The 17,114-nt window shown below is 43.6% G+C and overlaps 1 protein-coding gene across 1 annotated transcript in view; it reads right to left on the bottom strand.

Moving 5' to 3' along the window:
• adam19a (ADAM metallopeptidase domain 19a) overlaps positions 1-5,774 on the bottom strand; it is a gene marked incomplete in the record, with an annotated part of 39,243 nt that extends 33,469 nt beyond the window's left edge. Inside the window, 1 exon segment of the mRNA XM_067261297.1 lies at positions 5,631-5,774. Coding sequence (XP_067117398.1) covers positions 5,631-5,760 — 130 coding nt within the window.
• Between the last annotated feature and the right edge of the window lie 11,340 nt (positions 5,775-17,114).

Genomic DNA, 17,114 nt, shown 5'->3' with positions numbered 1-17,114 from the left:
GGGGGTTAAGGAAACAATGGTGCTGATGGAGCAGATGAGTCTCTACTTTCTCACACCCTCTCTCCTCCCATCCTGCTGCACCTCTATTCCTCACCATGCCGACAGCGAGAGGAAGAGAGACGATGACAGAAGAGAAGTGAACTATAAAACAAAAGAAATGGATTGCTTCTCTTGTGTTTTTTTGGCGGTGAGGTCGGCATGGTCGACCCCTCAGAGATGAATGAACAGGAAAGGATGTGTGTCGTTGTCGTTCTGCAACCTTGTGACTGTCGTCACTCCTATGTCCTTCCAAAGAACTGTTAAAACACGGGTCACTCCCGGTGACAAACAGACGATGGCAACACAGCATGGACACCTAACCTGATAAAAGGTCATGTAGGTTCTCCGTTGGTGTACACCCTCGAATTAATATATGCCCTTGAGAGAAGAAAGTGGTAGACGATTATTGGACGTGGTGGTTCCGTGACATTCATGCCACTGCCATGCAAATAATACATTTCCATCTAACAACCAGTTACAAATGTAGTGGTGAGGAAATAGATATACAGGACAAAGATGACTCACTCGTTTCCTGAAAAGACCTTGCTGCTCGGCCAAATGCAACTCATCAAACGCAACAACCTTAAACCAGCACCTGAGACATGTTCAGATCCTCTTTAAGAGACTATCTAGGACCCTCCTGGCATGAAGCTAGCACAGTGGCTACAAACTCTTATAAAGTCATTTTGCAATCCTAAAATGACACAAAATCACACTGACTCACAAGGGGGCTTAATCTATATGATCCCAGCTATATCCCCTTTAATCAACTTTAATCAACAGGAGTGATGAATCCAAGCTGTGCTTGCTACATGGGACACATGGCTTAATGGAAACTTAATGGTACTGGGATTGTCATAAGCTACAATGTGTCAGTGTCAAGAAACTCTGAATCCATGGCAACTGCATAATAACATCATTAACACCTGGTAATAGGCTATCCATTACCACAACAGTTCATTGTTACCAAGAAAATATTGAATCCATTAAACAACTAACCACTGGGTAATACTAATTACCAGTATATTATAAGTAGCTGTACAGAAAAGGAATGCAAGCTAAACATATATAAAGCTTTTGCAAACATGTTTGTATTGAGCTGGGTTACATTTTCGGTTGCATTTTGAGCAGCTTCTCAGCGGATCTCAAACTAACTGCTGTCCGAACAGTAGACCTGCTAGGCCAGCCTTGTTTCGTTTGACAGAATGGACTTGGACAGCCAGCATTGGTAAAGGCAACATCTAGTTTTAGATACTATGAAATGGGCCAACAGACCACCTGCTGCACAGCATGCTCAAAACCATGTGCCCTGAAGACAGCACTGGGCCATATGTGACTGTGTACCCAACGGGTAGGTTGCCAGAGCGAAGGCACCCAGGAAGGGGGATAGGCTACACAACCCTATGTGTATGCTATATCTCTCTCTCTCTGTTTGCTTTCCACTCTATCTCTCTATCACACACACACTCTGCAACACAACCTTCTCTCTATCGTACACTCCCTCCGTACCACCACTCTCTCACACACGCAAATGCACACTCGCACATACCTCCCTCTCTTCATCCATCTCCATCTCCTGGGCCTAGGGGGGCCTCAAAAAACTTGGAGAGCGGGTGTGAGAGGAGAATCACATAAGGCTTGAAAACACTTATCGTTTGCCCAGCCAGCTGTCGTTGCCGGGTTTCCAGGGGCAACAATAAGAAAGGTGATCTATATCTGACGGGTCCTCTGGTGGGCCGAGAGAATAAGAGCGTGTGAGGGAGAGAAGGATAAAGAGAGAGAGAGAGATAAAGAGAAAATAGACAATGACATAAAAGGGACATCAGACTGAGCTCATCATCTCATTAAGCGATGAACACACAAAATAATAATCTACATGTGATTTGGGATGACATGGGATGATAATAAGTCATCAGAATCCATTCAAATAAAGACTATTAATATCGAACAATTCGTAGCTCCATTTTTATATCTGATAACACGTTTCCCTCGCAGTTGTAGTTCACCATGTAACCTCTTTTTAAAGAGAAATTGAGTTTTCGATATGCATTCCTGGTAATGATGTATTTTTCCTGTTTACACTGCACACTGGGCTTCTTCCACACCATCCATTCCGACACCTTTTCCCAGTGTTTCATCTCTCCCTCCCTCCTCTCTTGGGGGCATATGCCCAGCAGACGGGGAGAGAAACCTGTGATCGCACAGCCAGGCTCCCAGCGAAGAAGCGTCGTTTTGAATGGCAAGTGATAACACTTCTATTCTCCCACCCCCAGTGTCTGTGAACTTGCAAAGGGGGAGGCACCGGGGGGGGAGGGGGGGGGGGGCAGTGAGTGAGCATGATATCCCACTTCCCTGGGGGCATGAATCTCCCATCAGCCTCTCTGAGTCTCCCTCTCCGGCTTGGCTGTGCATCACAGCGAACGAATGAGGACGCTCGAAACCGTCGGGATCCGCTCCGGTTCTGATGTCAGCATGAGGGTGGCTTGGCTAACCTCTCTCCCTCCATTTCATCTTCTCTCACGTCAACCAAATCTCGGACGAGATTTGTCTCTTCCTCCTCCTCCTCCTCCTTCTCCTCCCTTTTCTTTCGCAACAGGTTCATCTTCTACTCTTTCTTCACGGCGTTTCCCTCGTCCCTTCTGGACACATTGCACCCTCATCCCTCACCTCCCAATGGAGGTGACGTTCCATCCCTCTACCTTCCCCCTGTCATCGTTCCACAGGACCCAAGTGCTAAACCCCATCACGGAAAGTGTGCAGTGAGAGAGAGGGATTCTCTATAGTGACGGTCCTTAACTAGACCATCTTGAACCAATGGAACTTTTTCCTCGGAGCCCATGGGATGAGAAGAGGGCTCGGCAAGCCATGCATGTCTGTGTACGTATGCGCATCCAGATCAAAATGCCTGAGTAGGTTCGGGAGCAATATAGAGAGCTCACTGCAATAAAGAACCTTTTGACGAAACGAAGCTGGGGTCGGGGCATAATAAGAGCATGGCTTTGTTCCCAATTTTGACAGTAAAAAAAAAAAAAAAAGATTGATGGAGAGTTTTGCCTCCCAAGCCACTTAAGGTTACATAACTCAATAATCGTTTCAATAGCAACTGACACTCGCTCCTTCATAAAAGGTTTCGCAATTATCTGTTGTGTAATAAACCCTTATTCTTTCGAGTGGATATAAACTTTCCTCAAATGGAGCAAATACTGAACTAGGGCAGCAAGCACAGAGACAAGCAGGAGAAGAACGCACTAGATAGCTTAGCTATCAGAAATAGAGTGCACTGTTGAACCCCCCTACACAATGTGTCCGTGCCACGCATAAACACAGTGCTAGTAAAATGAATAATGACTCTGAAAGACACCCACACAGTCAAACAAAACAGCCCTCTTCTTCCCCTGGGCGACCCGGAATAAAACCATGTAGGGTTGTTTCGGAATATTCCGGAACAAACCTCTGAGAGGATGACCAGCAGCGTTAACCCGGCAGGGCTTTTGCTGGGGAGGGGTTGAAAACAGAGGCCGACTTAGCATTTAGGAAGTGATCTCTAATGGTAGCCTATCTGAAGTGTGGTTTAGGGTATAATAGTCCACGCTCCGGCTCGTCACGCCCTCTGTCCTCCCTCCCTGGAGACACAACCTACGCTCTCCAGACTCCTCATCCCTTTACAGATTCCGCCAGCCTCGGAGTGGTCCAGTCAGTCACACACAGTCAGTCATTCAGTCTAGGCCGTTCCACGCGGCGAAGCATGTGGAGGGCAGACGGCGCTGTGTCCTCGGCCGACGGATCGCCGCGCTTCCGAAAATGTGCTGCGTTAGGGGCAGATGTTTTGCTGATCTGAAATCTGCCTGCAACCCAGCTGATTACATTTACATTTAGTCCTTTAGCAGACGCTCTTATCCAGAGCGACTTACAGTAAGTACAGGGACATTCCCCCTGAGGCAAGTAGAGTGAAGTGCCTTGCCAAAGGACACAACGTCATTTGACATTTGTTCAGATTACTAGCCCGATTCCCTAACCGCTCAGCCACATGACTCCCTGATGCATTATACAGAAATCCACTCCTTTAATATAAGTGTACTATGCAAAATGTGAGATACAAGTGAAGGAACAACGTAATTGGCCCCAGAGAGAACCTTGCACCCAAACAGAGTGAGATGGAGAACTCTTAGAATATGACCCACAGAACCGACTAATAGTACTCCAGGAAATGTTGACTGATTTTGACAGACTCGTACAGCGCATTTAAACACAGTGGGCGAGATTAGCTTGTCCAATTAGTGTGGATAGTGTTGAGAAAAATAGAAATGGGACAGGCGAAGGGAATGAAGTCCTAATGGTTATGGCGGCCTCAACATTCCTTGAAAGGGTCGTGTGTAACACTACTGATATTGATGGCATCTGAGATCTCTTGTTTCAAATGCATTAGTTGTGCCAAGAGAGATGGGGGGGGGGGGGGGGGAGGGAGGAATTAAATTGAGTTTGCAAACGTCCCAGGAAAAAAAAATCCCTCTCGCTCCCTCAGATTTGTTTGTTATGTGAGTTATAGAAGACTATGTTAGTTTTGTGCGATTAAATCACTCTCTCATCTCTCCCTCAAAATTGTAGGACATGATTTCTATTAGCTTTCCTCATGGACGTGGCAATGGTTAGATTGTTTTGGCTCATGTTGAGCCGGTATTAAAGGGAATGTTACTTCAAACTTCTTCAGAAGATGAACTGAAACAAATTGTTTTGTTTCCATATTTTATCACCACAAACGACATGTCCCATAGTGATCCTCTCAGGTACCCACTCCTTTCTTATCATAAGTTGAGGTCATAAGAGCATGATCTTGACCATGGACAAATCACACATAGGCTAGGATAGTTGACTTTATGACCTGTTAGTAAGTAAAGATGCTATCCATTACATCTGTAACTGACCTACTAAAGTATAACCAAGGATTATGTAATACCCTGAGTTAGTGTTTCTGATTTCTACATCACTCCACATCCACTAACGTCAACCCACTGTTGAAGCCCTGTTTTGTCTGTCCTTTTTATTTATTTATAGAGACACGGGGACATAAACTTAGGATAACAACATGCTTTTCCTCCTTTGTTTCATTACACTTTATGATAAATTCCAGGGGTATTTAATAGAGCGCCACCCCAAGCAAAATCATTAAATAAGGTTTAATGTCTTGGCACCAGCAATTTCCGTTATTTGCGTAACTAGCCATGAATCTATAATTTACAAGCAAATCAAACCATTTCACACACCGACCGTCATGTGTTTAGAATAATGTTGGCACGGCCAAAAGTACATATAGCTTAAGTACATATAGCTTAGACGGCCTTCTCCAAGGCTCTTCCTTTTAAGGCCATTCGAAAAGCAATAGCAGGCACAAGAAAGTTTGACTGATCAAATTACACTACAGCATTATTTAGCCAAGGCTAGAATAGAAAACACAAAGCGATGGGCTAATGTCAGCGTCTAGTTATTTGTAACATCATATCAACACACATCTCGTGTTGCCACAAGCAACTGGTGAAAAAAGAGGGGGGAGAGAACTTTTATGACTGAAGGCGTGCGCGGCTCTTTTCTGTTACCTTGCTCTCTGGGGTCTCCGCTCGCCCTCTCCAGAATGCCATTCAGCAGCAGGAAAGACAACATGACAAGCAGACGTCCACAATGTGCCGCTGATATTTGGCCATTTTTCTGCCTATGTTTGCTGTACATCCCTGTAGTCCTCGGTACCGATATCTGTCCTCCCTTTCCTCGCTCTCACCGATTCCCTCTCGCCCTCTTCTTCTATCTCGGCTCAAAAGAAAACAAGGACTGGATCACGAGAGCAAGCAAGCCCAACCCATATCTAGTAGAAGCACAGGCTGGCCCGATAACCGAAAACGAATAGGGCTTGCATTTAGGTACTTCCCATATTTATTGAAAGCTAAAATTATATAACAGGCTTAATTCACTAGCAGTAATATATATAAATTGAACCAGGAATACAACTTTTTAATATTGGCATTTTGAAAGCTAACCACGCAAACCTAACAAATGCATTGTTGTTCATCTCAAAGCCCATCAAAGTAAGGACCCTTTACACAAGCCCCTGACCTGGAGACCTGTTCATCCACTCAATAATGCCCCGAAGAAAACATTGGTGGAAGGCGGCATGCTTGAAAGTTTTAGGTTGCACAATTCCTCGGAGTGGTATCAGATCACATAATCCCAGTCCTCCTCCCACTTTAATGTCTATGAATTATTTGTGAACAATTAGCATAAATTCAGTCAAATGAGATTAAAAATGAATAATGCATATGGAAGTGTTGGAAGTGGTGCCATTTACAATCCAATTCCCATTTACAAATCTTTAAAGATCCATATTGAGACTTAGAGAGACGAAGAGGGTACCTTACCAAGCACAGCAGATGGATCGAGGTATCTAATGCTTACAGCACCATTAATGGAACATTTCAGTCAAAAACAGATGTTTACAAACCATTGGAGAGCTTCCTTGCAATTATTTTGCAGATGTTATGACTGAACCTCTAAAAGGCTGGAGAACATATAGTTGGAAATAAGATAGTAGCTCTTTATCTTTAATTTAGCCAAAAGCATTTCTCCCAAATAAATGTTAATCATAGCTGTTTTTGTTTTTTGTTTTTACAAATCCCCTTACTCAAACAATGGTAAAAAATAAAGTAGCAGCTTTAACTAGGATACATACCCCCCTTTCCACCATATGTGTCTTCCTTATGATAACAAGACCATTCTACCAGCTTCCCACTCTTTTCCTCTTCTATGTTCAACATCAGACAACATCAGTAACATTGAATTGAGAAACCTCTCCAAACACAAGGTTATTGTCTTTTTTGCCACCCCAAACCATCTAGGGAAGACAAAATGAAACCCCCAATGCACTCCAAAAAGCGATCGGTTTCTCCAGAGTACTAAGATCATGTGCCAGCCAGCTGCTAACCCCTATTATGTCCATGCCTGCTAGCACTTGGAGAGCGTCCGCCAGCCAGGAAGGTGGCCAAAACCATTGTTCTCCTCTTCCCCCTTCTGACAGACCAATGTGGCGCAGACACACTCATGCTCTCTGACTTTGGAATTACTGGCTTTTGGACTTCCCGCTGGAGGGATGAAGCGGATTTAATTCACCTCATCTGGAAAATGTCTTCCGTGCCACCCCACCACCCCAGTGATTCCTGATCCTACTTAGAGGGAGGATGGACGCTGCAGTCGTCCTTTCAGTGGCTGCATGGTTGGTTGGGCTTTTTGTGTGCTGTTGGCCGACTTCATTTTCTGATATTGTTGCAACCACTTGTTTCCTAGAAAGGTCAAGAGCTTAGACAAACAGATGGGCACGGCCATTGTACCATATACAAAGCATGGGGAGAAAAGGTCAGTGGTCCAGACCCAGACCTTAGAGGAGACATCAAGGGCCTCTTTTCTGTTCCTCCATGTAACGCCTGCCCAATCTCCTTTCACAGAAACAAACTCCACTAACACTTACAATCTAACGTTTGCACTCCGAGGGAATACTTTGTGTGCCGACTTCTCCCTCAGTCTGGAAAATGGAAAAGCCAGTCTTCATCCTGAACCGAATTGAGCTGTCTTGCTTCCCTTTGTGGCAGACAGAGTTTGTGGTATTCAGTCAACGTCATGATTAAAATCACGGAGAGCTTGAGGAGACCTAGAGGAATGAGACGTTTTCTTTTTAGATGTGCAATTGACTTCAGGCACCCTCCCATTTATTCTTCTTCTCCAACTCCCCCTCTTTTAGCCTCCCACCTCAGCTAGCTCTCTTGTTTACACCAAATGTTATCCCTTCATACAACATCATGATTTCTATTGATCGACCATATTGGGGTTGGGAATGTGGTAGAGTGGATGGAGTCAAAAGAAAACAAATCCCACATAGATGCTACACATATTGCAGTCAATCTGCCATGATCACGATGACTTCATCTTTATATGAGCTGGTAATCTTTGTAAACCCCAGTATTAAAGAATGCTCCTGAGCATTGAAATTAATAATAGGATTTCGCCGAGGCGTCATTTCCTTTATTTGCCAATGGTGGATTATCATGGAAGTTGGCCTTTTCATTATTCTGGCTCTCTCCATTTGTTTTTTTGTTTGAGGACTGGTATTAAACACTGACTCATCATTGCTGGAATGGCCTGATCTCTCGCGTGTTGTCTGTGCTCGATCTCTCGCGTGTTGTCCTCTCTCTCTCTCTCTCTCTCTCTCTCTCTCTCTCTCTCTCTCTCTCTCTCTCTCTCTATGTGTCTCTCTCTCTCTCTCTCTCTCTCTCTGCTGCCAATATTATGAAGCAGACTCGATCGATCACTCATCAGTGCAGCAAGATCTCTAACCCCCAATTACCTTCCCACCCTATCTCCCCCTTTGACGCTATTCAATTTTTTATATCAAAGGCCTCGTAGGGAACCCTACGACACAAATGCTCTACCTAGCCTTGGTTGAAAACTGAAGCGAGACTTGATGCCAAAAATAACCCCCCGCTCCTGCTGTTTGGCTTGTTGTCGAGAGAACATCTCAGTGCCATAAATATCTTTTATATAAAATCTTAGTGTGTCGATAAAGGATGATTCCCAGCAGTCATTTCATTACCTGTTTAGATGAGATATTTACTGTCAAATGTGAAGGAAGGATATCGGTTTCGCAAACAAGTTATTTGAGGATTGGGGATTGTCAATACACATTAATACACCCTAAATAACATTAACTATTTCCATACACATTTTCTACATGTTCCTGTGTTTGGAAAGAATGACGAAGAACATGGAGGATAAGTTGGATATACTCTGAAGTCAAAGTCAAGACATGAAGAGTGCCAAAGTGATGCCAAAATATCACAGAAAATGTATATTGGGCACTTAAGGAGAGGAGCAGAACTGTTTTGAAACAGAAAACCATGGCAAAGGGAACTGTTCTTAGGTTTAATTAAAATACTGGAGAGGACCCCCCTTCCTCTTCACCCAAGTAGTTTCATCAGAAATGTCCTGTATTGTTTTTGTCCTTTCATCTTCTGTTTTGAGTATAAAGTCAACTATAATGTCTCTATAGAAACAGTTTCCTACTCTGCAGCACATAACAAAGAGCCAAGTAGAGGCCTTGAGCTACCCTCTCAGTGGCATGCAACTGCTGTGGAGCAAGCAGCAGTTGCCAACTCCCAAAACAACAACAACCAACAAACAACAACAAAAACATCCCCTTGAAATATGGAGCGCTATGCTCTACTATGACAAAAAAGAAAATGCGTATTTACAAAAGTTGGGAAAAAATGGCTGGGATGTGACGCAGTTCATTACAGAGTGTAACTGGGAAGGAATAATAAATTGACGTAGCCTCAGAGTAGGCCTGTGGGGTTGAGAGAGAGCCTCTATCTGTAAGAACAATGCAGCTCAAAGCTGGTTAGTCAAACGCAAGATAAGTGGCAGCCGGTTCCCTTTGTGTCCTCAAGCTGTTTGCGAGGAGATACACAAAAGCACCACTCTGCACCCCTATCGAATTGAGGGGGATAGAGCCAGAGGAATGGGATGATGTGGGTTTCCGATTCTGCATGGTACAGGCTATGCCTCTGTCACCCCAAAGGACAAGATGGCAGTTGAACTGCTGGGATGTGACAATGTGATTTTTCAGAGCAAGCCGTTTTCGCGCCTGGCATTGCTGGTGGGAGTAAAATGTCATAACAACCCAATGGCAGTGGAGGAGGGGGGGGCAGAATAGCTCTAATTGTGATTACAGGGTTTGCCCTGTTTATTTCCACATACCATACAGCTGTTTGGAGTTTGAGCAGTCGTAAATGCCTGCGGATCTTCTCCATATTCCGTATGGTCCCCCAGTAAGAGGCATGCGAGCGCACTTCTGTTTAATTCTGAAGAAGAAACGAAACGTCGCTGACATCCTGTCTGAGGAAAAAACGAAGTCAAGCATTTCCTTCCTCTTGTTCGTGTCGATAGCGGAACCCCGTGCGAGCGTCTGACACAGAACATCAGAACATCTTCCCAGCTTTCTCAATCACAGTTCACTCCCTGCTACACACCACTATAGAAAGCATTGGGACAGAGACACCCCCCTCCCATAACAGACCACAGAACAATCAATTTTAAAAAGCTTGTTTTGAGAGAGAAAGATGTTTGTTCAATTAACGTGACTCCTGAGCGCATATGTCTCCCGGAGACAATTTAGAGCATGCACCGTAGGCCAGAAATCATTTGCAGAGAGAATAAGTTAATTAGGTACAGTACGAGAATGATAAGAACCGTGTATTCGGCTCCTGTAGTACAGTAATTACGTCTCACAGCAAGCATTTGAGGCAGGGGTCATTGTGTATCTGAGGACCACACACTAGGAAGATAAGGTACCTAATTACACTACCAGGCCAAAACGGTGTCTGACAAATCGCTGGTAACTTTTTCTGCCTGGGGACGTGGTGAGTGTGTGTGTGTCTACAGAATGTGTCCTACTTATTGATTATTTAATAAGTCCAGTATACTCTAAGGGGCAAGCTTGGCAATTAAAGTGTGTAATCAGTCTAGCCAGTCTTCAATTTATTTTTTCACTGTGGAAAGATTTGGTCTGCTGACTTCAACTAAGTTGTTGGGCCTTCAAATGAACAATCAGTGTGCTGTACATGTGTGTGTGTATCCATGGGTCATCCTGTTTTTGTACTATATCCTGTATAATATAGTGATGTCTGCAAATCTTGATGGAAATGAATGCTCAATGGATATAAACATAATTGAAAAATGTTTTACTTTGTAGTCATGTAGGATTCTGTATAGCATCTCATTATTGCCAATAAAAATGCATTGGTATGGACGGCAGGGAAGGAAAGAACCTTTCCATTTCTGTGGTCATATCATGGGCAAAGTAGCTTTCTCTTTCTTCAATTACCTAGCCGAGTGAATCCAATCCAACTGAAATTGACAAAAGAGGCGGGCTGCACATCTCTCTCCGTGTAAATGTTAATATTGGAAGTATTAAAAAAGCCCTTGTGGCGGCCTCACAGTCTAGCGGCTGAATCCCTCAGACCATTCGAATCGATCTCCGCAGGGGTGATTAAGAAACTGATTGGACTCTGCGGGGTAATGTCGTTCTGTCCAATACGATCCATGGCGAATGATATTGCGGCGTTAAAAATCAGGATGGATATATCCTATTAAAACACTACAGCCTATGCTGCTTATTCTCCATTTTATTTACCTACGGGTAGGAGAGAAAAAAGTTAATCCCATCGGAATAATACCTTTTAGTTAAGGAAAAACACTGTGACATTGTCCTCAATACTTCATAGATTAAGTCTTGTATTGGAGGAAACTGTTGACTGGCAGACCTCTTAACCCTGGAGAATCTGAGATCCTTTTTGAGACCAACCAAATCTTTGAATCCTCTGAAAGTTAATACTTCTTAATTAATCAACTCTTCTGGCTGTGTTTGCGTGTGTGTGTAACAATCTCTGTTAAAGCCCTCTTGGACAACTCTTCACACCATACACTATAGCCAAATATGGTGTTAGCATATTCTATTACTTGTACTATTTTCAGGTTATTCCGTTTTAGTTTTAGTTTCCCAATCCAAATGTAAAAATACCGATTATTTGTTTCTACACGCCATCGTATGGCCATAATGGATTACTACAGCTAATCCATGGATCTAGGGTTCAGAGGTCATTAGCTGGGCGCAGGCGTACAACACCAACAGTCTGCTGGAGACTTGACGTTGGATCAGCTAATATTTAATGCTAGGAAGTTGACTATTTACAACAGAGGACATGTGGTATTAATTGTGAACTTCACACATTGTGTATTGCCAGCAAGGCATAGTTAGTATTGGGTTGAGTACCTGAAAAAAGAAATCATGACTGCCAACGAGGATCAAGAGGTAGCTAAGTTTGCTAGCTACTATATGCATGATAACATGTTAGCTAGCGAGGTTAGCTTCAAGCTTTTACTAAGCAAATACTCTACAGCCTTGTCACTCTGTGAATGATGCAAATCCACCCGTTCACTAAAATTACCTGTTAATTTCCTGGAGATGAACAAACCAAGCTCACTAATCACGTAAAACAAACGCAGCTAGCTAGCTATGTGTTTATCATCTGGATAGCCTAACAAGCTTGTAGTTTAACCATCTAGCATCGGTTACAATTCTCACGCCTGACTCCTGTGTACTGGCAGTGGCATGCTTCTGATACTCATCGCAGTGCTCTGGCATACCTAATTTTCTATGATCTCATATCCCACCGTCATACAGATGGAGTTAGAAGCTCTTCGCTCCATATACGAAGGAGACGAATGCTTCAGAGAGATCAGCCCAGTGTCTTTTCAGTTTAGGGTGAGTAGAGCAACAAAATCGCACTCGCACACCTGTTGAGATGATAGCGTTAGGCCAATTGCTTCACGATGGCAGTGGAAGTGAATTGGTCAAACTTTCCTCATTTAAACTTGTATGTTACAGATAGGAGACCATGAAGACTCCAAAGCATTTCTGATAGATATTTCATGGCCAGAGACCTATCCTGAAACTTCTCCCCAAATATCATTAGATGCCTTTTTCAACAACAGAATGTAAGTAAAGTATAGCAGACTACTATGGACAGTGTGCAAACCTTAGTACACTCCATATTGATGAAAGCTTGCCAATAAAGCTGTTTAATTTGTCACCTTGTATTGCCCCGCCTCAAAACACTTTCTCTTGATAAATGTTTTTTATGGTTATTTATTTAAGGTAAGCACCTTGTGTGTGATGATCTCTCTCTCTCTCTCTCTCTCTCTCTCTCTCTCTCTCTCTCTCTCTCTCTCTCTCTCCAGTTCTCCAATCACCAAGCAGATGATCATCTCAAAGCTGGAGGAGCAGGTGGAGGCCAACCTGGGCACAGCCATGATGTACACCCTGTTTGACTGGGCCAAGGAGAATCAGGAGAGCCTAATGGAGAACCACCAGCCTGTGGTCACTGCTGTGGTCAGTGGGCTGGGAAATCTGTCAACTAACTATCACTGTAGTTTGTTCTAGAAAATGCTAATGGCTTCAATGAACCCCTATGGGGAAATCCTAGGTGTGTTTCCTTGCATGGGTAAACCACACCAGGCTGTTGCACCAATGTTTGTCTTATGTGCCAGAATTTCTGATTTCTGGCTCGTTGTTTTTTCACAGACGTTAACGTCCAACAACGACAACACTAGTAACGTCGGCACCGCCAAGAAGAAGGAGAGGAAGGAACAACTGACCAAAGCACAGAAGAGGAAAATGACCAGCAGAACAGGTAACATTTCAGACTTATTGCTTTGGCGGAATGACACTTACTAATACGATAGGCAGGTTTGCTACAAGGAAATAATGTATCTCTGTATGATGTATCTCACTGGCATATCTGCTTGCCAACAGATAATAAGGGGGAGCTGCCAAGGGGCTGGGACTGGGTGGACGTTGTCAAGGTAAGTTGTTTGTACTTGCTGTATCCCTGCAGTTTTTTTCCTATCCAGAAGATGGTACACTTTATTGTCAATTTACTGTGTAGTATATGGTTTATCAGTTATACTATACAACGGAAAATAGCTTTTCAGAGTCAGTTACTCTGGGTCGGGGCAAAAATCACTGGGTAAGATGTGGTATGACAGGACTTTTGGTGATTATGTAGACCAGCTTATACCTTAGCAGATCTACCTCAACACTGCAGGTGTATTTTACCCAGCATTCCACGTGAGGTTTAAACGCCTGAGCAACATGGTTAATAACTGCTTTTCCGTTCTCCCCATATCAACACCACTCCATGGTACTCCAGCATGTAAGTTCAAACATTTTCTTCTTCTTCCACTTTTGTAACATATCTTTTCATTCATAAGAGTAATTACTGAGCTACAGAGAAGGCAAAAAGTTTGTGATTTTCCATAAGGTCTTCCCTTTGTCGTTTTTTTTTTCCAGCTGAGCAAAACAGGTGGAAAAGAGGAAGATTAGAGAGCTGGGGGAACGGGCAGGATGGGTGGAATTCTGGTGCGGCTCTACCCAGGAAGTGTAATGATGAACTTCCTCCAACCACACCTACCCAGACGCCGCTGTGTTCATACAGTACCTTCCAGTCGAGCACCAGAGACCACGTGCCCAAGATGGCTGCTCTTCCCCCCCCAAAGAAAGATGGGGGTCCACCAAAACAGACACAGCATCAGTATCTCTCGGCTGTTTATTAAAGAGCGGTTAGGTTATGGTTTGCTGAATTTCACATCGTACGCGGGATGTTAAATTATTTTGGCCTTATATTTCCCCCGCTTGGATAAGAGCCCAGAGTCTGTGTATTTTTACTTTTAGGATTTTAACTGTTGCGATGACAGTGCAGTGCGTGTGGCACCCTTGTGCTGTGTCAGGGTACAGTGTGCCAGTATGAGTGCTGCTGCTTCACAGTATAGGTCAAAGTAAACACGCTGAAATGCTGGTTACAACGAGTCTCACCTGTATTCATTCGTTTAAGTTGGAGGAGTGCATAAGAAATATCTTGACCCGACTGCGCCTCATTGTCACCAGGAAACAGACATGCATTACTGTCACTGCCAGGGTACAAACATATCTCCACCTTGAGACTGTTGCCCAGTTGCTAGGCGTTAGACACATACATTTTAGCACATTAATCATGGGTGTCAATCCGGGCCATAGAGCCTGGCTGCAGTGTGGGAAAGTAACACCAACTGGATGTGATGTTAATACCATGATACCTTTCAATAAAGGTGAGTTCTTTACAGTCAACTGAGAAACTTACGTTTTTAATAAAATATATATAAAATGACTACTGCGTCTTTTTTTAATCACTTAATATGAATGGTCGGGTCGTATCCTGAGCGGTACGCCAAATTCAATACCAGCCTTTCAGTAAGTCGTTTCCATGGGGATGTATCTGAAAAGTACTTCGGAATAACAAAACATTGCGATGGGAACTGTTGGAGGCTAATCTTCTGAATCTTAAATAAATCATTAAACCATGTGGATAATAGGAACGTCAATATAACCCAAACACCATAGGTTTAATACATGCAAAGCGCGCACGCCAGTGGCAAAAGTTCAATGATGGAACGTGAACCGTGAACTCCTCCTCGAACTAGTATTTAGTAGCCTGAGTTGTTACCTTAGGAAACACTGACATCATTCGCTGCTTGTTGCTGCAATGCCGAACGACCTCAATACAGTTGCAAGAATTATGACATAATGTGGACCTATTATAGAAATGGAACTGTACTCAAGAAGAAGAAAGACAGGGTAAGTCATGTAGTGTATACTTAAAATTGCCCTTGACTTCAAAAAAATGTGGTTTTATTATATAAACATTATATTCATATAAGGGTTTTCTTTTTAACAGGAGAACAAAGATATAACATTTCCAGCCATTTCCAATGGACCTACTTCTTTCTCCAAGGTTAAAACAGCATATTTCCCAGGCATTTTGAATTCTTGCGTCCAATTTATATAATTGAGCACACTTATTCGTCAGTGGCTGTGCCTGGAAAGGTTTGTTCACTAGGATTACCAGTCTGCATCTATTTCTAATTGAAAATCCATCCATTTATTAGGGTAACAAGAACAAGTCTCACTCTCAGCGGGTTCAGGATCTCTTCTTTTCCCACTGTCTTTCCGATCATGGCATCGTGGACAGGAAGGTCAGAACCACTAAGGTAAAGCGTGCTAAAACACTCAATAACAATAATTTCGCTTAGAACAGTCCGTTCTTTAGAACAGAAAGTAGAACGGATCAAATCAACAATTTCTCACGGGATGCTGTTGCGGTAAACTTGTGCGTCTGTTTTGCATTCTAGAAGGCGGACAACCAGTTGAGTACCCCTTTCACCAAAGTGAATGAGGAGGCAGAGTCGCACATAAAGGCACATCTCAGGGTATCTCAGGGTAAGAACTAAGCGCTTCTGTCAGTAGCACTGCCCTAAATGCAGATAGACAGCATCCTCTTCTGCCTCACACTTTTACAAAATCTATTATTAAGACAGGTTTCTATTACAGTATCATTTACATCAACGCCATGTTAAGGCTTACACTCGAAGCACACGGGAAGAGGAGAAAGAGGCCGGAATGCTACACCTGCTGAATACACAGGGTCATTTATTTAAGGTGAACAAGATAATCTCTTCATTCCCATTTGTGAGTTGAATGCTATTGATAGAAAACTTGAATGGTTATTATCTTATCATGTAATGGATCCCGTTTTCACCATCCAATTGGTATCGGTGTAGGACAAGACATTGAAGACTTTATTAGGTGTGAACGGGCATGAAGGCCTCCAGGATGACTGTCCTGAGATGCTGCAGAGTCTGGTGGACCTGGGGCAGGTGGAGGAAGACAGGGAAGAGGAAAAGGTGAAGGAACAGTCGGCGTCCGGAAGAACGTCGACTCCTGGAACCAAATCTTTACAGGAAGTGGGAAACGTCCACCAGATTGGTCGTCCACAGGTCATGTGGACGACCACACGGAGGAATACCCAACAGAAAGGGGTCCTCGTCATGCAAGTCACACTGTGTCAGATGACCTTAAAGGAGAGGTGGTCCCTCCCTTCTGTGCCAAGAAGAGAAGGTTCATGGTTTACATATGTGGAGGATACAAGGGTAAGGATCTATAGACGAATGCTAAAGGATGTCGGAACTAACTAACTAACCTCAGGTTTGAACGTGCACAGAGTGTGTAGAGTAGAAGGGGATGTATACGTTTGTGTGTGTGTGTGACAGACACCGTGGCAGAGAGGAGTACCCTGATGGAGAATGTTTTCCCCCGGCTGTACCTCTACTGTATAAAGAGAGGCTATGGCTTCAAGATGGTGGACCTGCGCTTGGGGGTGGGAGACCCTGTGTGGGACACACACGACACAGCAGAGCTACATGTGGACGCCCTCCGACAGTGCCAGCAGACCGAGGGACCAAACTGTGTCGTAAGACGTGTTTGTAGAATGTCACTTGTTGAAATTGTCTCGCATGAAATGTTTTAAGTTCTCGAATTTGGAAAGATATATACTGTATTTGGCCTTCTCACAATCATACCACTGTAAATGCTAGGACTGTGATTCGTGTGA

This window comes from Osmerus mordax, chromosome 23 (genome assembly GCF_038355195.1).
Source record: "Osmerus mordax isolate fOsmMor3 chromosome 23, fOsmMor3.pri, whole genome shotgun sequence".
NCBI classification, from domain to species: Eukaryota; Metazoa; Chordata; class Actinopteri; order Osmeriformes; family Osmeridae; genus Osmerus; species Osmerus mordax.
Note: the sequence above shows the minus strand (reverse complement) of the source record. Positions and strands in the feature narration are given on the sequence as shown.